General features: G+C 38.8%; 1 protein-coding gene across 1 annotated transcript in view; it reads left to right on the forward strand.

Annotated features, from left to right (window-relative positions):
- The window catches only part of PRRG1 (proline rich and Gla domain 1), a 151,211-nt gene that overhangs the window by 73,315 nt on the left and 54,102 nt on the right, over positions 1–23,794 (forward strand). The window contains exon 3 of the mRNA XM_023541297.2: positions 4,333–4,493. Within this exon, the coding sequence (XP_023397065.1) occupies positions 4,333–4,493 (161 nt within the window). The remainder of the gene's footprint in view (positions 1–4,332; positions 4,494–23,794) is intronic.

Consider the following 23,794-nt stretch of genomic DNA (forward strand, 5'->3'; position numbering starts at 1 on the left):
TGTTGATTGTTTGGTTTATCCTCAGGAAATCTGCCCTAAAAGCCAAGGATATCTTAGACTTCATTAACAAATTTATTGTGTTTAAAAACAGGGAAGGCAATTGTCTTGATCAATTTTGTCAGACCACACATAGAATATTGCACAAGATCATGCATAGACTCATATCCATGTTTTATGACAAACAGGTAAAGAAACTAGATATGTTTATCCTGGAAAAGAGAATATTCATGGGGAACCAGTTAATATCTTCATGTATTAGTTGGCCTGTTATATGGAAGAGACATGTATGTCATTCCAGAGGGTATAAATAAGACCAATGGCTGGAAGTTGTTAATTGAGTGCCATGTCCCTTGAAAAAAGGCTCCCTAGTCAAATAAATATGACAAATGCGTGCAGCATGTCCTTTTCTGGAGCTTTACAAATGTATATTACATGTACAGTAAGAGATTTCTTTTAAATTTATTAATCCCACATTCCATAAGCTCTTTCTATAGAACTAGTTTTCTAGGGAATTCACATTAAGCTGTTGGTTTAAAATGTGATAGTGGGACCATCAACATCAGCATTACCCAGGAACTTATTAGAAATAAAACTTCTTGGCCCCATCCCAGACCTATGGAATCAGAAATGCTAGGGATGAAGCCCAGTAATCTGTGATGATAAGTCATCCAGGGAATTTTGATGCTGCTGTGAGAAGCACTGCTGGCAAACACCACTGTTGCTCTCCAACTCAGCAGGCCCCTTTTAATTTCCTTCTTAACACATACCACAATTTGTGTTTTTTAAGGTTTATGGTTCCTTCGAAAGATATTCTTGAGTCTAAGATTCATTTTATGGATGGTTACCCTTATTTGGTACAAAAGGAAGAAAACACTTATTGAAGGACTACTGTGGTTTTCACTCTAGTGTAGATGCCATCCAGCTACTATCAATTTGGGTACTTTAAAGAATAAGAAAACCAAACCAAACCTGTTGCTCTCGAGTCAATTCCGACTCATAGCGACCCTATAGGACAGAGTAAAACTGCCCCATAGAGTTTCCAAGGAGCGCCTGGTGGATTCGAACTGCCAACCTCTTGGTCAGCAGCCATAGCACTTAACCACTACGCCACCAGGGTTTCCCTTTAAAGAATAAAAAACCAAACCAAACCCATTGCCGTCGAGTCGATTCCGACTTATAGCGACCCTGTAGCACAGAGTAGAACTGCCCACAGAGTTTCCAAGGAGCACCTGGTGGATTCGAACTGCCAGCCTTTTGGTTAGCAGACATAGCTCTTAACCACTACACCACCAGGGTTTCCCTTTGAAGAATACTAGGTAATAAATCTGTATGTTCTATTAAGTGACATACATGTTTTTGTCATGAGAAAAAGTAATTACTATCCTAGTCATTTTTTTTTAAGTATTGTGTTTTCAGTGGAAGTTTACACAGAGAAGTATGTTCCCATTTAACAATTTATATACATTATTGTTCAGTGACATTGGTTACATTTTCCATATTGTATCAACATTCTCATTATATCCATTCTGGTTGTTCCATTTCCATTAATCTAGCTTCCCTCCCCACCCCCCTTCTCATCTTTGCATTACGGTAAAGGTTGACCTTTTTTTTTTTCCTTTTTTTTTAGTTAAAAGAGCACAATATGTTCTTTAGCTGAAAGGTGACCTCTGGGAGTGGTTTCAGTTCAAAGCTTAAAGAGTATCTCTGGGTCATAGTCTCAGAGGTTCTTCTTGTCTCTACTGGTCCAGTTATGTCTGGCTTTTTTTTTTAATAATTTTTATTGTGCTTTAAGTGAAAGTTTACAAATAAACTCAGTCTCTCACATATAAACTTATATACACCTTACTACGTACTCCCACTTACTCTCCCCCTAATGAGTCAGCCCGCTCCCTCCTTCCAGTCTCTCCTTTGGTGGCTGTTTTGCCAGTTTCTAACCCCCTCTACCCTCCCATCTCCCGTCCAGACAGGAGGTGCCGACGTAGTCTCAAGTGTCCACCTGACGCAAGTAGCTCACTCCTCATCAGCATCTCTCCAACCCGTTGTCCAGTCCAATCCATGTCTGAAGAGTTGGCTTTGGGAATGGTTCCTGTCCTGGGCTAACAGAAGGTCTGGGGACCATGACCTCTGGGGTTCTTCTAGTCTCAGTCAGACCATTAAGTCTGGTCTTATGGGAATTTGGGGTCTGCATCCCACTGCTCTCCTGTTCCCTCAGGGGTTCTCTGTTGTGTTCCCTGTCAGGGCAGTCATCGGTTGTGGCCGGACACCATCTAGTTCTTCTGGTCTCAGGATGATGTAGTCTCTAGTTCATGTAGCCCTTTCTGTCTCTTGGGTTCATAATTACATTGTGACCTTGGTGTTCTTCATTCTCCTTTGATCCAGGTGGATTGAGACTCATTGATGCATCTTAGATGGCGGCTTGTTAGTGTTTAAGACCCTAGACGCCACACTTCAAAGTGGGATGCAGAATGTTTTCTTAATAGAATTTATTTTGCCAGTTGACTTAGATGTCCCCTGAAGCCATAGTCCCCAAACCCCTGCCCTTGCTCCACTGACCTTCGAAGCGTTCAGTTTATTCAGGAAACTTCTTTGCTTTTGGTCCAGTCCAGTTGTGCTGACCTCCCCTGTATTGAGCGTTGTCCTTCCCTTCACCTAAAGTAGTTCTTATCTACTATCTAATTAATGAGTACCCCTCTTCCACCCTCCCTCCCTCCCCCCCCATAACCACAAAAGAATGTTTTCTTCTCAGTTTAAACTATTTCTCAAGTTCTTATAATAGTGGTTTTATGCAATATTTGTACTGTTGCAACTGACTAATTTCACTCAGCATAATGCCTTCCAGGTTCCTCCATGTTATGAAATGTTTCACAGATTCCTCACTGTTCTTTATCAATGCGTAGTATTCCATTGTGTGAATATACCATAATTTATCCATTCGTCCATTGATGGGCACCTTGGTTGCTTCCATCTTCTTGCTATTGTAAACAGTGCTGCAATAACCATGGGTGTGCATATATCTGTTCATGTAAAGGCTCTTATTTCTCTAGGATGTATTCCGAGGAGTGGGATCTCTGGGTTGTATGGTAGTTCTATTTCTAGCTTTTTAAGGAAATGCCAGATCAATTTCCAAAGTGGTTGTACCATTTGACATTCCCACCAGCAGTGTATAAGTGTTCCATTCTCTCCACAGCCTCTCCAACATTTATTATTTTGTGTTTTTTGGATTAATGCCAGCCTTGTTGGAGTGAGATGGAATCTCATCGTAGTTTTAATTTGCATTTCTCTAATTATCCTAGTCATTTTTTAAAAGGGTGCTTATATTTTTCATTTAGCTCAAAATATTCTTTGGAAAATGAAGGCTTTATTTTTAAACATTCTTCACAAAACATAGGCTTTTATTTTATTTTTTACATATATTGAAAGATCCTTAATGTGCCTTCTCCCATTTCAGAATTTTTTAAGATTAAGAAATTTTCTAATCTCTTTGCATTAGCAGAGATTAAATTCTGATGGCATTATATTTAACTCAGCAAACAACCAAGATGCTTTTAGAAAAATGTAATTGAAGTATAAATTAAAGTGTATTTGTATATAAATTTTTTTAAATGTTCCGTAAGTGTACATATAGCCATTGCTTTATTTTCCTAGGTATTGTAAGTGTGCATTTTGAATGTTTATATGACATGTCTCTATGAATCATGCAGAAGAGTTTTCTGAAGGACAATGAAATGAGGTTGGCTTTGTTAAAGTGTCACAGATATTTAAGTGCATTTAAAAATCACAATTATTATTAGAGTTTCCTTGAAATGATTTATGGCCAAATTTAATGTAACTTCTCATTATTGTTTTGTCATCTCTATTTTTTTATACAGGTAAGGTGTCTTTGGGCTTATTATTATTAGGTCCATTGGAATTTGTTTTCTTTCAGTAAGGGGGACAAGAGGATGATAGTCTAGAGACTAGATTTTGATTTGTTTTGCTGCTGTGCCTTGTAGTATCCACTTGGAGTAATAAGTAGCACTATCACTATTGCTATATTTAAACACCCATGGTTGGCAGGAATGTGCTAAAGTGTGAATATAACATAGTTAATTATGTCACTGCCTGTGCCCAGGGCAACTGCTGCTGAAACGACACACTCATTCCGTGAGGAAGATAGCAGATGTGTTCGTTTGGAGCTAAGTGCTACTTCATTGCTGGCTCATGTACAGAGGTTTAGGATGTTGATTATGTGTTCTAAAGAGCAGCACCTAGCAGTTTTCATCTTGAATATTAACTTCCCACATGGGTTTTTTAAAATTACATTTTAATGCTTATTCCTATATCTCTTTTTAGTTTTCCTCACGGGAGAAAAGGCCAATTCAGTATTAAAACGCTACCCAAGAGCTAACAGATTTCTTGAAGAAATAAGACAAGGCAACATTGAACGTGAATGCAAAGAAGAAATCTGCACATTTGAAGAAGCAAGAGAAGCTTTTGAAAATAATGAAAAAACTGTAAGTATATTGGCAAAAAATTAAAATTCTTAAGTTTTGCCTAACATTTAGATGTATATTTGAAATTTGCATTCCCTAAGAGTGTGCATTGCTGACAATTAAAATTTTCCTTTGTGAAGAACTCTGAAAGCGGCCTCTAACTAATGTGGGTAAGAGGGCTAGCTTCACTTCCCTGTGTGCTGGTCTGTCTTTAAAGGCCTCATTTCCATAGGACTCTGCTGAGCTGAGTTTTAGCGTCTTCACGAAGGGGAAACATTTATTTCACACAAGGCTTTGTTCTGGAAAGCTATAGATAACATCATCTCCTTACTCTGTCTAATCAGAGAGGAAGTGTGGGGGAAGCTAATGGATGCCAACAGTGTTTTAAAACGTTTTACTTCTGTTACGAAAGAAAAGACATATCCAGACTTCCCTCTCCACTCCCATGAGAATACTCGTCTTTATACTAGACTACATGTTATTCAAGAGGAGCAGGGATGGAAAAGCACAAGGCGGTGGTGTAAATTCTATAGACCTGTTCTACAGGCTGAAATTATATTACCAGAGGTAACCATTATGTAAAGATCCATGCCTGACCATCAGAAGGGAGTGTTACACCGGGAAAATAACACTTGATTCTAAACAAGTCACGTCAGACGTGCTAAAGGGGCAGCAAATACGTCTCAGGAGCAAAGGATGCAGAAGAGTTTTAAAGAAAGAGGGGTTTTGATAATCTCTTATTAGGTAGAGAAGGGCCTGGGGGTAAGAGGAAGGAGGTCAAGGAAAGCTGATCAGAGAGGGATGACTGCCAGATTCCAATGTGCACAGCAAAAGCAAAAACAGTTTATAAAGCAATAAGCCATAAGCTTCCTTGATTTTGGAATCCCTGAGTGGTGTAAATGGTTAATGCACTCAGCTGCTAGCCAAAAGGATAGAGGTTCAAGTTTAAGCCTACCCAGAGGTACCTTGGAAGAAAGGCCTGGCAATCTATTTTCCAGAAAACCAGCCTTTGAAAACTCCGTGGGGCACAGTTCTACTCTGACACACATGGGGTTGCCGTGATTCAGAATTGACTCAACAGCAACTGGTGGTTCATTGATTTTTTTCTCATATTTAAATTACACAATTAAACACATAGGGGAAAGAAAACATCATAACATAATTCCATAGTGTAAGCACAAAGCCCTGTTTGGTGTTTTAATTTCTTTCCAGCCTTATTTCTTATGCATCTGCTTGGTTCTTATTGGTTTCATTTTATACAGCTTGCTGTTTTTTTTTTCTTCTTATAAAATTCATACATGTTCATTGTAGAGAAATTGAAAAACACAGTAAAGCAGGAAGAAAATAAAACCCCTTGAATTTTTAGCACCACCAATTTAAAAAATTTTTCGTATAAATCATTCTGGCTGATTTTTAATGCATAGGTAATTTTTTAATGAGAGAAATAGGATTATAATATAAAGAGTGTTTTGTAACATGCAGTTTTAGATAACCTACCATGCATATTTTCCATGTAGTTAATATTCTACAACATTAGTTTTCGTGTCTTTTTTATACAGCCATAATCATATTTCAAAAAAAATTTAATTCTACTTATTGTGTCTTACTCTAATACTGTGTCAGATGATTTTATGTGAGTATGTGTACATTTGGAAACCCTGGTGGCATAGTGGTTAAGAGCTAGAGCTGCTAACCAAAAGGTCAGTGGTTCGAATCCACCAGGTGCTCCTTGGAAACCATACGGGGCAGTTCTACTCTGTCCTATAGGGTCACTATGAGTTGGAATTGACTCGATGGCAACGGGTCTGGTTTTTCTGGGTATGTGTACATTTGTGTGTGTTAACCTGACTGTCTTTGCCTTAGAGTAGCCATATTCCTAGACCAATGTGTAAATCTAATAAAGTACCCTTTGGAAATGTGACCTAAATGTTATTTAGAACCTTCGCTACGTATACCAAATATGCAATGTTTAGAGTACAATCTGGCTTACGTACTTATAAAATCTGGTACTTGATATTGTGTTCATTGAAGAAATACAAATTTTTGATATTCCACTGTGCTTTACACAAAGCTAGTGACTTTTCATCCCACTTTACCATTCTCCTTTAAAGGAAAGGCAAGTTCTTGTTTGAAATTTATTGTACTAAAAGTACTTTATACCACTGAATGGTATTCTTGTTAATTAAAAAATTATTTCTAAATAATTTCAAGCTTACAGAAATGATGCAATAATAGTACAGAGAAGTTCTGTGCTTGTTGCTGCCAGGGTATCGTTGCTTCTTTTAGCTACTCAAAAAAAAAAAAAAAACCCACTGCCGTCGAGTTGATTCTGACTCATAGCAACCCTATAGGACAGAGTAGAACTGCCCCATAGGGTTTCCAAGGAGTGTCTGGTGGATTCAAAATGCTGAGCTTTTTTTTTTTTTAATTTTTTAAATTGTACTTTAGATGAAGCTTTACAGAAAATAGTGGTTTCTCATTGAACAATTAATACACATATTGTTTTGAGACATTGGTTGCCAACCTCACGACATGTCAACACTCTCCCCTTCTCGACCTTGAGTTCCCCATTACCAGCTTTCCTGTCCCCTCCTGCCTTCTAGTCCTTGCCCCTGGGCTGGTGTGCCCATTTAGTCTTGTTTTGTTTTATGGGCCTTTGGCTGAAGGGTCAACCTCAGGAGTGACTTCAGTACTGAGTTGGGAGGGTGTCTGGGGGCCATACTCTCGGGGTTTTCTCTAGTCTCTGCCAGGCCAGCAAATCTGGTCTTTTTTTGTGAGTTGGAATTTTGTTCTACGTTTTTCTCCAGCTCTGTCTGGGACCCTCTATTGTGATCCCTGTCAGAGCAGTCAGTGGTGGTAGCCAGGCACCATCTAGTTGTGCTGGACTCAGCCTGGTGGAGGCTGTGGTAGTTGTGGTCCGTTAGTCCTTTCGACTAATCTTTCCCTTGTGTCTTTTGTTTTCGTCATTCTCCTTTGCTCCAAATGGGGTGAGACCAGTGGAGTATCTTAGATAGCCACGTACAAGCTTTTAAGACCCCAGATGCTACTCACCAAAGTAGAATGTAGAACATTTTCTTTTTAAACTATGTTATGCCAGTTGAGCTAGATGTTCCCCAAAACCATGGTCCACATAGCCCTCAGCCCAGTAATTTGGTCCCTCAGGGATTTTGGATGTGTCTGTAGAGCATCTATGACCTTGCCTTGTGCAGGTTGTGCTGGCTTCCCCAGTATTGTGTACTATCTTACCGTTCACCAGTTACCACTTATCTAATTGTCTATTTAGTGTTTTTCCATCCCCAGCCCTCCCCTCCCTTGTAACCATCAAAGATTATTTCTTTTTGTATATAAGCCTTTTCATGAGTTTTTATAGTAGTGGTCTCATAAAATATTTGTCCTTTTGTGATTGACTAATTTCACTCAACATAATGCCCTCCAGATTCATCCATGTTGTGAGATGCTTTGTAGATTCATCATTGTTCTTTATGGTTGCATAGTATTGTGTGTATGTATCATAGTTTGTTTATCCATTTGTCCGTTGATGGGCATCTAGGTTGTGTCCATCTTTTTGCTTTTGTGATCAGTGCTGCAGTGAACGTGGATGTGCTTTTTTTTTTTCGTTTGACAACTCTTATTTCTCTAGGATATATTCCTAGGAGTGGGATTGCTGAATCATATGGTATTTCTATTTCTAGCTTTTTAAGGAAGTGCCATATTGTTTTCCAGAATGGTTGTACCATTTTGTATTCCCACCAGCAGTGCACAAGAGTTCCAATCTTCCCGCAGCCTCTCCAACATCTGTAATTTTCTGTTTTTTTTTTTTAATTTGTGCCAGTAATATCAGGGTGAGATGGTGTCTCATTGTGGTTTTGAATTGCATTTCGCTATTCGAACTGCCAACCTTTTGGTTAGCAGCTGAGCTCTTAACTACTGTGCCACCAGGGGCCCCTTTTAGCTACAGAGCTAGGAAAAAAATTTACACACTTGTGCATGCATATAAATGTCAATATATACATAAATGCATATGTGAAGTCAGAAGTTCTTCCTGATAAACTCCAATTCCAATCCAGAGCCTCAGGGTTCTTCCTTGCTTTCCCCATTCTATGTATTTCCTTTCTTCCACAACAGAAACCCTGTCTTCCTGACAACATCAATGGAATTACTCATTTGCTCAGTCCTTCAAAACACACACAATGGTTTCATAATTGTACCCACACCACCTTACCAGTATGGAGAGGGGAAAAACTTTTATGTCATTCATTCATCCATCCATCCGTCTGTCTGTCAGTCTGTCCATCCATCTGTCCATCCTGGAGATCATTCCATATGCATTCAGAGATTATCCTAGTATTTTAAAAAGCTTCCTTGTGAGGATGTGCCACCGTTTACTCAACCAATCTCTTGTATTTGGGTATTAAGTAGTTTTGCAAGTACAGATAGTGCTGCAGTAAATAACCTTGTGCATATATATTTTTTTGCATTTTTGGTGGCATATCTTCAGAGAAAATTCTTAGAAGTGGGATTACTAGTCAAAGGGTCAATGCATATGTAGCTTTGTTAGATGTTGCTGAAGCGCCCTCCTTGAAGGTTGTACCATTTTGCATTCCCACCAGATATATGAGAATGCCAGTTTACTCACAGTCTCACCAGTAGAGTGTATTTTGAAATGTTTGCCAGTCTGTTGGGTGAGACATGATACCTTGGTGTAGTTTCGATTTGCTTTTCTCTTCTAAGGGTAATTGCACACTTTGCCAAGTATTTAAGGGCCAGTTTTATATCTACCTTGTGAATTGTCTTTGTCTTTTGCCCATTTTTTTTCTATCAGATTTGTTTTTCTCCCCAATAAAAAATTATATATTAGAGATATTAGCCTTTATCTGTGATATACATTTCAATATTTTTCTCCCACGTCTTATTTGTATTTTGACTTTGCCTGTGGTCGTTTTTTCTGTGCAGTTGTTTTCATTTTCATTGTAGTCATAAATTCAATAAATCTCTTATTGAAACTGGATTTTGAATCATAGAAAACGTTCTCCTACACCCCAGTTTTAGAGGAATTTACACAGTTACTTTTACTATGTATGAGTTTTTACATTTAGATCTCTGATCTACTTAAGAGTTTATTCTTGGTATGGTGTGAGTTTAGGGAAAAAAAAAAAAAAAAACAGTTGCCCTCAAGTCGATCTGACTCATGATGACTCTATGTGTGTCAGAGTAGAACTGTGCTCAGTAAGGTTTTCAGTGGCTGATTTTTTGGAAGTAGATCACCAGGCCTTCTTTCCGAGGTACCTCTGGGTAGACTTGAACCTCCATCCTTTAGTTAATGTTAAACATTTGCACCACCCTGGGGACTCCATGGTGTGAGTTAAGGATTTTATTATTCCATTTGGCTTTGTAGTTATCCCAATACCATTTATTAAAATGCCCTTCTTTGCCCCAGTGATTTGAGTTACCCTGTGTCATATACCTAATTTCCATATGTACTTATTTAGTCTATTTTAGGACTTTGTATTCTCTTCCATTGGTCCATCTTTCTGCTGAAATGCTGGTACCACACTGTGTTAATTATAGAGGATTTATAGTCTATTGTAATATAGATTAGGGCTAGTTTACCCTTATAGTGCATCCTTTCAGTGTTTTCTCAGCTATTATTGAATACTTATTTTTCCATTTAAACTTCAGTATTATTAACTTGTCTAGCTCCAGAAAAAAAAAGTTTGTCAGTATTTTTATTAGAATTCAGTTTTTAAATTAACTTAAAAGAGAATGGACGTCTTTAACAGATTCGGTCACCTTTTCCAAGAAGACAAGATTTCTTTTTGTTGAAGTCAGCTTTTCTTTTGAGAGTGTTTTATAGTTTTCATCATATAGATGTCACAACTTATTTCTTAAGTTGGCTTCTAAGTATTTATTGCTTTTGTTGATATTGTAAATGGAGCATCCTTTTCCATGATATCTTCTAACTGGTTATTATTGGTGAGTGTAAAAACTATTGATTTTTTTAAAAAGCCTTGTTGAGTTATAATTGACATGATTAATTGCACATGAAATTATCCATCATCCCCAACTTATATGTATAGTTTTTAAAGACACTTCCAAACTAATTTCCAGAGTGGCCGTACCATTTTGCATTTCCATCAGCAATGTATGAGTGATCCAGTTTTCCCTCACTCTTGCCTGCATTTGGTGCTGTCACTATGTTTTATTACAGTCATTCTACTAGGTATGTAGTGGTATCTCCTGTGGTTTTAATCTGCATTTCCCTGATGGCTAATTATGTTGAAAATTTTTTCATGTGTTTATTTATCATCTGTATATGCTCTTCAGTGATGTGACTCTTCATGTCGTTTGCTTATTTTTTAATTGCATTGTTTGCTTTTACTATTGAGTTTTCAAAGTTCTTTATATATTCTAGGTACAAGTACGTTGTCAGATATGTGGTTTGTAGTCAATTGATTTTTATGTGTTTATATCCTACTACCTTACTGACATCTTTTATTGCTTGAATTACTTTTATCATCCCTCTCAAGGTGAACAGCGCTCACCTCTCTGGCCCTTATGCATCCCATTGCTTCTGTCTATCCTATCCTCTCCACAGAGACAGGATGCTGAATTTCAGAAATCTTTGAAGCAAATAGATGAAACTCCTTCAGCTATGAGAGAATTGCTTGAGCAATTGTGCTGCACTCTCCAGCAACACCTTTTCCTCTCTATAGAGTCATTCTCATTAGCCTACGTAGGTCTTAGAAAAAAAATAATAACTCTCTTAACCCCACATCCTCCTCCAGCAGCCATCTCATTTCTTGGAACTTTTCTCTCTCTACCTACTCTCACTCCCCTGGTGATATTTCCTAATCTCCCGGCATGAAATGCTAGTAACACCAGACTTATATCTCCACCCTGGATGGCAACATCTTGCTCCTTTCCCTAAGTTATTTTTCATCCCAGTGCTATCACCATCCGACATGTTTGTTGTATTTGTTTATTTTTGCTCTCCCTCAAGACTTTTAGCTCTATGGCAGCAGCATTTCTTGTTTTGTTCATAGCGATGGTCCCCAGCATATAAAATGGTGGTGGCACATAATAGGGGCTAAATGAATATTTGATGAAGGAATGAACAAATGGATTGGCATATTATGTAGTACATTTATTGTGTATGAAGTAATTTAAAATTTGTTCACAAGTTGGCTGATAGATGTGCATTTTAAAATGCTTTTTAGTACATTGGTTTTGTGTCTCTTCCCTTCTTTATAATTTAAATCCTGTCATCCAAGTTCGCTTATGCCATTAAAAAACATACCATTACATGTGTGCCCAAGAGCTTTTGGTCTAATGAGTGAAATAAAAATGATGTTCTCTCATCCTCGATCTGTGATTTCAAAGTAATTTCTGTTATATGTTAAGAAGGATCTAGCACTGCATAACAGTTTCATCTTTGAGGTTGTCGATCAATTGAATCTTGGCAGTAAAGAAAATGATTGGCTTTTGAGATGTGCTTTCTACTCTTAGGCTACTTATTAACTATCTTTTTGTTTACTAAAATTTGTCCCTCAGTGCAGGTTTATTCATACACATTTTTCATCGCCCTCAGATTTGGACTGTGTGAATGTAAAAGTCTGCTTTCAGTAGAATATTTCTGTGATTCTTTACCTAACTTGCAACACAAGTCTAATTATAACGTACGATGGGAAAAAATGTATTGCACTTGATTTTCCTCACTTTCTCCATGCAGCAATTTGGATATATTCACTCAGAAGTTATCTGCTGAGTGCCTACTATGAACAGACACGGGGCATACACAGTGAATAAGCAGTCTTTCCCTCATGGCTTTTGAGATCTGGTAATAACAGCTGACATACACAACACCGTCAGAATGTCATGGCATTCTGTCATGGCAGAATTCTCTGGTTGGACAATCAGATGGATCTTTGATTTTGTGTCTCATCTCTGCCACCTACTGACTGTATTGCTTTGTGAAAATATTTCTCCTTTCTAGGCCTCAATTTCTATATCTTTTAAATGGGGGAAATTATATCTGTCGTATTACATTTGGAGCCCTGATGGCGCAGTGGTTAAGAGCTTGGCTGCTAACCAAAAGGTCAGCAGTTCATACCTACCAGCTCCTCCTTGGAAATTCTGTGGGGCAGTTCTACTCCGTCCTCCAGGGTCGCTGTGAGTCGGAATCGATTCAGTGGCAATGAGTTTGGTTTGGGTTTTTGGTATGAGATTTGGGGATGTGCACTTAGCATGGTATCTGGCACAGAAAAAGCCTTCAGTAAGCATATTATTATTCTATTTTTAGGTGCTGAATTATAGCCACTTTACTTAGGAATTATTATTTGATCTATACCATTTTATCACTCTTTTCCTCTCTATGAAATCCTGGTGGTGCAGCGGTTAAGAGTTTGGCTGCAAACCAAAAGGTCGGCAGTTTGAATCTACCAGGAGCTCCTTGGAAACCTTGTAGACCAGTTCTACTCTGTCCTGTAGGGTCGCTATGAGTCAGATTTGACTCAATGGCAATGGATTTGGTTTTGGTTTTTGGTTTCTCTCTCTTGGCACACTTTGGAGCTTTCAATCTTGAACTAACATGAAGAAAATAGTAGTAATTCTTTAAAACAACTATTTCAAAACTTTTCTTTGCCAATAATTTCTGGTTTCTTTGTGTTTGACTTTCCAAAATGCTTGTCCTCAAACTTTAGAGTGCAGAACAATCCACTTAGATGCTTATTAAAAATGTATAGTCCCCCCCAGCACCCAGATTTTGGTTTCTAATATCATTCTACAGTGAAAGAAACCAGCACTCTTTGGAAAAATGGCTGATTGTAGGACTGGGGCAGGGGGAATACAAGATGAGCTGGAGCATATTGTAGTGCCAAAAGGAAATGAGGTGGTGAAAAACTGTAATAATTTGAGCAATAAAAGAAGCATTTTTTTTAGGTGAAAGTTTACAGCATGAATTAGTTTCTCATTCAAAAATGTGTACACAAATTGTTTTGTGACGTTGGTTGCAATCCCACAATGTGTCAGCACTCTCCCCCTTTCCCTTTCCCTCTTGGGTTCCTGTGTCCGTTTGTCCAGTATTCCTGTCCCTTCCTGCAGTATTTGCTTTTGAACAGGTGTTGCTCATTTGGTCTTGTGTATTTGATGGAACTAAGAAGCATGTTCCTTATATGTGTTATTGTTTTATAGGCTTATCGAATTTTTGGCTGGAAGGTGGACTTTGGGAGTTGCTTCAGTTCCAAGTTAGCAGGATGTCCAGGGGCCATAGTTTTGGGGGGAAATAAGTGTATTTTTATTAGTATTAGGTTATAGTACTAGATTATAACCCAACATATAAAATAAGTGTACATGAGTCCATAATGACATAAATAAATGATTGAATAAATAAATGGGTGAGAAGTGACAAATCTGTGATACAGAAGAATTCCAGATTATGTGTGTAAACACTTCCTTCACCATTAAAAACCCATTGCCATTGAGTCGATTCTGACTCACAGTGACCCCATAGGACAGAGTAGAACTGGCCCCACAGGGTTTCCAAGGCAGTAAATCTTTATGGAAGCAGACTGCCACATCTTTCTCCTGGCAAGTGGCTAGTGGGTTTGAACCACCAACCTTTCAGTTAGCAGCCGAGTGCTTAAAAAAAAAAAAAAACATTGCTTAATCCTCTGCCCCCACCCCCAACCTGCTGAGTGTGGCCTGGACTCAGGGCTTCAGACCAGTTCATTCTGGTTCAAACTCCTGCTGAGAATCTGCATTTCTACCCCAGATATATTGAATCAGAATCTACAGTTCAACAAGATGCACAGGTGATTCTTATGAATAATAAATTTTGAGACCCACTGCTCTAATACAGTTCAAAGCCCTGCCTGGACTTGGTAACTCCCTTCCAAAAAATAGAGTCTGCGAAGTGGGAAAAAGTAATTTTACATTAGATAAACCTGACAAATACTACCTTGGCCAAGTGATGAAGGTTAGCATCATCAGCGATAAATTATGTATATGATGTGATGAGAAGGGCAGCTCACCTCTGTGGTATTAAAAAACAAACAAACAAACAAAACAAACCCAGGTGAATCATGAAAAAATTACTAGTGAAATCCAAACGGAGAGACAAAATACCTGACCACTATTTTTTCTCTCCTTAAAACTGTCATCATGAAAAAGAAGAAAAGTCTGAGACATTGTCGCAGACGAGAGGAGACTAAAAATACATGATGATTAAATGCAATGTGGATTAGCTTTTGGAACAAAAGGACATTAGTGGAAAAACTAACGAAATCCAGATAAAAATCTGGTGTTTAGTTAATAGTAATGCACCTGGTGGCATAATGGTTAAGAGCCCGGCTGCTAATAAAAAGGTCAGCAGTTCGAATCCACCAGCTGCTCCTTGGAAACCCTGTGGGGCAGTACTACTCTGTCCTATAGGTTCCGATGGCAACGGGTTTAGGGTGCACCAATATTGGTTCAGTAATTGTAATTGCTAACATTAGAGGAAACTGAGCAAGGCATACAGGAAAACACTATGTACTATTTTTGCATCTTTTTTTTTTTAATCTAAAATTATTAAAAAAAATTTTTTTTAAATGCGTAGTTCATGGTCCACCCATAGTTCTCCATGGGGTCAGGGAACCTGCTTTCACAAATAATCCTGGTGATTCTGATGTAGGTCATCAGGAGATAATACTCTGTTAGGTTCTAAAACAAGTGGTTTAGCTAACCCCACTTAGTCTAAATGCCCAAAGAGCTCTGCAGTGGGTGGCATTTCTAGGGGTGTAGATGGCTGCCATGTGCTGAGTAAGTTATCCCAAGTCTTTATCTCATTCCCTGTACACTCCATGCTTTACTCCACCCCCAGCTTAGGGCTGCATTTTAGGAAGCAAATTGATAATATACGAGGATTTTAGAGCTAAGCCTGGCAATTTCTTTTTGGATAATACCTCTCATTCCAAAGTGTTACAATTTAAATTTGTGTGGAAATTGTTGGGGGAGGAAAGACATGTGCAGTGCCCCTTCATACTAGGATGTGTTCAAAAAGCTTCGTTGGAAATCTGAATTCAGAATATGGCAGGAAGTAGCATGTAGATATGTGCAGATAGGGATCGTGATTAGAAGAAGTGCTCAGTGTCTGAGGTATCTGAGTTTGTCACTAGGTCCTCAGAGATAACTCATCACACTTTCAGGCAAAAATTCAGACTCTGGCACAGTTAGGGAAACTACTGTTTCACTTAGCCTCTCATGATCCACTGATGGCATGAGACCCACTGATTTAGAGCTTTTGCTCTCTACCCCCAATGACTAAAGGCCTGTGAGGGCCAAGGGAATTCCAGAAAGAATGAACACAGAAATATTGAGGGCAATGGGGGGGGCATTGCTGTGGCTCCCTACCAGCCATATCCTGTGCATTTATATCCAGATTTTCCTGCACCTCTGCTAGAGCTATCCCAGACGCTCTTGGGGCAGCCAAGTATGAAGTTCCCCTTCAGCCACGTGGGAGTGGTTTCCTGGAACTACCGCAAGTTGCTTCAGTACTTCTTTTGGGAGCCCTTAAAAGTAACTTAAGAGGGCGGCGGGCGGGTGGGCTGGCGGCGGTGGACGCGTCGGAGCCGCGGGAGGTCAGTAGAACAATTAGATTTAAGAAGATGGCGGACTAGGCAGATGCTGCCTCGGATCCCTCTTACAACAAAGACACGGAAAAACAAGTGAATCGATCACATACATAACAATCTACGAACCCTGAACAACAAACACAGATTTAGAGGCGGAGAACGAACTAATACGGGGAAGCAGCGATTGTTTCCAGAGCCTGGAGCCAGCGTACCAGTCAGGTACGGCACAAGCACAGAGAGCTGCTCCACCCCCCTGTACTAACCCCGGGAGGGGGACCAGCCAGTTCCACGGGCGCCGTGGGACGCAGCCAGTAGGAGAAGTCCCCGGGAGGCAGTGACTGGTCTTGGAGCAGAAACAGCAGCGTCCAAGCCGGGGAACCGTCCCTCAGGGATTTGGACTGGACGCAGCGGATTTTCTGGAAAAACTAGTTTCCCAGTGATGGCTCGGAGACAACAATCCATATCAAACCACTTAAAGAAGCAGACCATGACAGCTTCTCCAACCCCCCAAACAAAAGAATCAAAATCTTTCCCAAATGAAGATACAATCTTGGAATTATCCGATACAGAATATAAAAAACTAATTTACAGAATGCTTAAAGACATCACAAATGAAATTAGGATAACTGCAGAAAAAGCCAAGGAACACACTGATAAAACTGTTGAAGAACTCAAAAAGATTATTCAAGAACATACTGGAAAAATTAATAAGTTGCAAGAATCCATAGAGAGACAACATGTAGAAATCCAAAAGATTAACAATAAAATAACAGAATTAGACAACGCACTAGGAAGTCAGAGGAGCAGACTCGAGCAATTAGAATGCAGACTGGGACATCTGGAGGACCAGGGAATCGACACCAACATAGCTGAAAAAAAATCAGATAAAAGAATTTAAAAAAATGAAGAAACCCTAAGAATTATGTGGGACTCGATCAAGAAGGATAACCTGCGGGTGATTGGAGTCCCAGAACAGGGAGGGGGGACAGAAAACACAGAGAAAATAGTTGAAGAACTCCTGACAGAAAACTTCCCTGACATCATGAAAGACGAAAGGATATCTATCCAAGATGCTCATCGAACCCCATTTAAGATTGATCCAAAAAGAAAAACACCAAGACATATTATCATCAAACTGGTCAAAACCAAAGATAAACAGAAAATTTTAAAAGCAGCCAGGGAGAAAAGAAAGGTTTCCTTCAAGGGAGAATCAGTAAGAATATGTTCTGACTACTCAGCAGAAACCATGCAGGCAAGAAGGGAATGGGACGACATATACAGAACACTGAAGGAGAAAAACTGCCAGCCAAGGATCATATATCCAGCAAAACTCTCTCTGAAATATGAAGGCGAAATTAAGATATTTACAGATATACACAAGTTTAGAGAATTTGCAAAAACCAAACCAAAGCTACAAGAAATACTAAAGGATATTGTTTGGTCAGAGAACCAATAATATCAGATACTAGCACAACACAAGGTCACAAAACAGAACGTCCTGATATCAACTCAAATAGGGAAATCACAAAAACAAACAAATTAAGATTCATTAAAAAAAAATACACATAACAGGGAATCATGGAAGTCAATAGGTAAAAGATCACAATAATCAAAAAGAGGGACTAAATACAGGAGGCATTGAACTGCCATATGGAGAGTGATACAAGGCGATATAGAACAATACAAGTTAGGTTTTTACTTAGAAACATAGGGGTAAATAATAAGGTAACCACAAAAAGGTATAACAACTGTATAACTCAAGATAAAAACCAAGAAAAATGTAACGACTCAACTAACATAAAGTCAAGCACTATGAAAATGAGGATCTCACAATTTACTAAGAAAAACGCCTCAGCACAAAAAAGTATGTGGAAAAATGAAATTGTCAACAACACACATAAAAAGGCATCAAAATGACAGCACTAAAAACTTATTTATCTATAATTACCCTGAATGTAAATGGACTAAATGCACCAATAAAGAGACAGAGAGTCACAGACTGGATAAAGAAACACGATCCATCTATATGCTGCCTACAAGAGACACACCTTAGACTTAGAGACACAAACAAACTAAAACTCAAAGGATGGAAAAAAGTATATCAAGCAAACAATAAGCAAAAAAGAAGAGGAGTAGCAATATTAATTTCTGACAAAATAGACTTTAGACTTAAATCCACCACAAAGGATAAAGAAGGACACTATATAATGATAAAAGGGACAATTGATCAGGAAGACATAACCATATTAAATATTTATGCACCCAATGACAGGGCTGCAAGATACATAAATCAAATTTTAACAGAATTGAAAAGTGAGATAGATACCTCCACAATTATAGTAGGAGACTTCAACACACCACTTTCGGAGAAGGACAGGACATCCAGTAAGAAGCTCAACAGAGACACGGAAGATCTGCTTACAACAATCAACCAACTTGACCTCATTGACTTATACAGAACTCTCCACCCAACTGCTGCAAAATATACTTTTTTTTCTAGTGCACATGGAACATTCTCTAGAGTAGACCACATGTTAGGTCATAAAACAAACCTTTGCAGAGTCCAAAACATCGAAATATTACAAAGCATCTTCTCAGACCAAAAGGCAATAAAACTAGAGATCAATAACAGAAAAACTAGGGAAAAGAAATCAAATACTTGGAAAATGAACAATACCCTCCTGAAAAAAGACTGGGTTATAGAAGACATCAAGGAGGGAATAAGGAAATTCATAGAAAGCAACGAGAATGAAAATACTTCCTATCAAAACCTCTGGGACACAGCAAAAGCAGTGCTCAGAGGCCAATTTATATCGATAAATGCACACATACGAAAAGAAGAAAGAGCCAAAATCAGAGAACTGTCCCTACAACTTGAACAAATAGAAACTGAGCAACAAAAGAATCCATCAGGCACCAGAAGAAAACAAATAATAAAAATTAGAGCTGAACTAAATGAATTAGAGAACAGAAAAACAATTGAAAGAATTAACAAAGCCAAAAGCTGGTTCTTTGAAAAAATTAACAAAATTGATAAACCATTGGCTAGACTGACTAAAGAAATACAGGAAAGGAAACAAATAACCCGAATAAGAAACGAGAAGGACCACATCACAACAGAACCAAATGAAATCAAAAGAATCATTTCAGATTATTATGAAAAATTGTACTCTAACAAATTTGAAAACCTAGAAGAAATGGATGAATTCCTGGAAAAACACTACCTACCTAAACTAACACATTCAGAAGTAGAACAACTAAATAGACCCATAACAAAAAAAGAGATTGAAACGGTAATCAAAAAACTCCCAACAAAAAAAAAACCCTGGCCCGGACGGCTTCACTGCAGAGTTCTACCAAACTTTCAGAGAAGAGTTAACGCCACTACTACTAAAGGTATTCCAAAGCATAGAAAATGACGGAATACTACCCAACTCATTCTATGAAGCCACCATCTCCCTGATACCAAAACCAGGTAAAGACATTACAAAAAAAGAAAATTATAGACCTATATCCCTCATGAACATAGATGCAAAAATCCTCAACAAAATTCTAGCCAATAGAATCCAACAACACATCAAAAAAATAATTCACCCTGATCAAGTGGGATTTATACCAGGTATGCAAGGCTGGTTTAATATCAGAAAAACCATTAATGTAATCCATCACATAAATAAAACAAAAGACAAAAACCACATGATCTTATCAATTGATGCAGAAAAGGCATTTGACAAAGTCCAACACCCATTCATGATAAAAACTCTTACCAAAATAGGAATAGAAGGAAAATTCCTCAACATAATAAAGGGCATCTATGCAAAGCCAACAGCCAATATCACTCTAAATGGAGAGAACCTGAAAGCATTTCCCTTGAGAACGGGAACCAGACAAGGATGCCCTTTGTCACCGCTCTTATTCAACATCGTGTTGGAAGTCTTAGCCAGGGCAATTAGGCTAGACAAAGAAATAAAAGGTATCCGGATTGGCAAGGAAGAAGTAAAGTTATCACTATTTGCAGATGACATGATTATATACACAGAAAACCCTAAGGAATCCCCCAGAAAACTACTGAAACTAATAGAAGAGTTTGGCAGAGTCTCAGGTTATAAAATAAACATACAAAAATCACTTGGATTCCTCTACATCAACAAAAAGAACACCGAAGAGGAAATAACCAAATCAATACCATTCACAGTAGCCCCCAAGAAGATAAGATACTTAGGAATAAATCTTACCAAGGATGTAAAAGACCTATACAAAGAAAACTACAAAGCTCTACTACAAGAAATTCAAAAGGACATGCTTAATTGGAAAAACATACCCTGCTCATGGATAGGAAGACTTAACATGGTAAAAATGTCTATTCTACCAAAAGCCATCTATACATTTAATGCACTTCCGATCCAAATTCCAATGTCATATTTTAAGGGGATAGAGAAACAAATCACCAATTTCATATGGAAGGGAAAGAGGCCCCGGATAAGCAAAGCACTACTGAAAAAGAAGAAGAAAGTGGGAGGCCTCACCTTACCTGACTTCAGAACCTATTATACAGCCACAGTAGTCAAAACAGCCTGGTATTGGTACAACAACAGACACATAAACCAATGGAACAGAATTGAGAACCCAGACATAGATCCATCCACGTATGAGCAGCTGATATTTGACAAAGGACCAGTGTCAATTAACTGGGGAAAAGATAGCCTTTTTAACAAATGGTGCTGGCATAACTGGATTTCCATTTGCAAAAAAATGAAACAGGACCCATACCTCACACCATGCACAAAAACTAACTCCAAGTGGATCAAAGACCTAAACATAAAGACTAAAACGATAAAGATCATGGAAGAAAAAATTGGGACAACCCTAGGAGCCCTAATACAAGGTATAAACAGAATACAAAACATTACCAAAAATGATGAAGAGAAACCCGATAACTGGGAGCTCCTAAAAATCAAACACCTATGCTCATCTAAAGACTTCTCCAAAAGAGTAAAAAGACCACCTACAGATTGGGAAAGAATTTTCAGCTATGACATCTCCGACCAGCGCCTGATCTCTAAAATCTACATGATTCTGTCAAAACTCAACCACAAAAAGACAAACAACCCAATCAAGAAGTGGGCAAAGGATATGAACACACATTTCACTAAAGAAGATATTCAGGCAGCCAACAGATACATGAGAAAATGCTCTCGATCATTAGCCATTAGAGAAATGCAAATTAAAACTACGATGAGATTCCATCTCACACCAGCAAGGCTGGCATTAATCCAAAAAACACAAAATAATAAATGTTGGAGAGGCTGCAGAGAGATTGGAACTCTCATACACTGCTGGTGGGAATGTAAAATGGTACAACCACTTTGGAAATCTATCTGGCGTTATCTTAAACAGTTAGAAATAGAACTACCATACAACCCAGAAATCCCACTCCTAGGAATATACCCTAGAGATACAAGAGCCTTCATACAAACAGATATATGCACACCCATGTTTATTGCAGCTCTGTTTACAATAGCAAAAAGTTGGAAGCAACCAAGGTGTCCATCAACGGATGAATGGGTAAATAAATTGTGGTATATTCACACAATGGAATACTACACATCGATAAAGAACAGTGACGAATCTGTGAAACATTTCATAACATGGAGGAACCTGGAAGGCATTATGCTGAGCGAAATTAGTCAGAGGCAAAAGGACAAATACTGTATAAGACCACTATTATAAGATCTTGAGAAATAGTAAACCTGAGAAGAACACATACTTTTGTGGTTACGAGGGGGGGAGGGAGGGAGGGTGGGAGAGGGTTTTTTATTGATTAATCAGTAGATAAGAACTGCTTTAGGTGAAGGGAAAGACAACACTCAATACATGGAAGGTCAGCTCAATTGGACTGGACCAAAAGCAAAGAAGTTTCTGGGATAAAATGAATGCTTCAAAGGTCAGCGGAGCAAGCGCGGGGGTCTGGGGAACATGGTTTGAGGGGACTTCTAAGTCAATTGGCAAAATAATTCTATTATGAAATCATTCTGCATCCCACTTTGAAATGTGGCGTCTGGGGTCTTAAATGCTAACAAGCGGCCATCTAAGATGCAGGAATTGGTCTCAACCCACCTGGAGCAAAGGAAAATGAAGAACACCAAGGCCACACGACAACTAAGAGGCCAAGAGACAGAAAGGGCCACATGAACCAGAGACCTACATCATCCTGAGACCAGAAGAACGAGTTGGTGCCCGGCCACAATCGATGACTACCCTGACAGGGAGCACAGCAGAGGACCCCTGAGGGAGCAGGAGATCAGTGGGATACAGACCCCAAATTCTCATAAAAAGACCAAACTTAATGGTCTGACTGAGACTGGAGGAATCCCGGCGGCCATGCTCCCCAGACCTTCTGTTGACACAGGACAGGAACCATCCCCGAAGACAACTCATCAGAAATGAAAGGGACTGGTCAGCGGGTGGGAGAGAGACGCTGATGAAGAGTGAGCTAATTATATCAGGTGGACACTTGAGATTGTGTCGGTAACCCTTGTCTGGAGGGGGGATGGGAGGATAGGGAGAGAGGGAAGCCGGCAAAATTGTCAAGAAAGGAGAGACTGAAAGGGCTGACTCAAGACGGGGAGAGCAAGTGGGAGTAGGGAGTGAGATGTATGTAAACTTATATGTGACAGACTGATTGGATTTGTAAATGTTCACTTGAAGCTTAATAAAAGTTATTAAAAAAAAAAAGTAACTTAAACAGGCCGAAAGTATGTCATTTTGCACAATTGGTTTTCCCTGAGCTACTGGAGAGACAAGGAAAGTCTGACTTCTTCAGGCAGACATCACTTTGTCCTTTACATGGTTATTTAAAGTTGGTTTTTATTTTAGTTTTATATTGCCAATATTTTTTAATTAATGCTGAACTTTATTATCTGGCATTTGAACCCTTTTGTAGATTATAAACCCTGTGTAGTCTCAAGTTATTATTTTTAAGCTATGGTAGTAACTTAGTTTTGAGAGGATCAGCCTGTAAGGTATTACCAAAGTAGAGAACATATTCCAATGTGGGTCTCTTCTGCTTGTGCCAGCAGTCTGTTAACCTTGACCTCAAGCTACCTTAGCAGATTTCCTCTCCCAGTGCCAGTTAATGTTTTTCAGATTTGCCCTCAGAGACATGGTATTGGTGTACCATTTGTTGTCACTTATAGAATCATCTCCTGCATCATGGATTTAATATACCTCTGTATACCACAGATAGCAGTGTCTGGTTAACCTTCAAATATACTCCTGTGTACTATGATTAAACTGAAGTTACATGTAGTACTTCAGAACTCATCAGTTCTTCTTTTTAGAATTTGCCGGGGGCTCTTCTAATCACTCTGGTGGAAACCCAAGGATTCCATGGCAATATTGTTCCTTGCACTAGACTTTAAGGTTTTATAATTGATGAGTCAGGTGTCTGAAAAGGCCCTGCCTTGTGTTTCTACTCTATTTTGACAGTGTGTACTCTGTTGCTTAAAGACAGGTCAATCTCATACCTTTCTAGGCACTGTTAGACATAATAACTCCTATATACTCTTGTTCATTTAAAACATCAGTGTCGTATCTACTTATCCTCACTTCTTCCTCCTCCACTTCTCCAGCTCCTGCTAGACCTTAACCTTAAGAGTGTAGAGTGGGGAGAAGGGGCACAGTCTGCTCTTCAGCTCTTCCCCACTCCTGTTT

This window comes from Loxodonta africana, chromosome X (genome assembly GCF_030014295.1).
Source record: "Loxodonta africana isolate mLoxAfr1 chromosome X, mLoxAfr1.hap2, whole genome shotgun sequence".
NCBI lineage: Eukaryota > Metazoa > Chordata > Mammalia > Proboscidea > Elephantidae > Loxodonta > Loxodonta africana.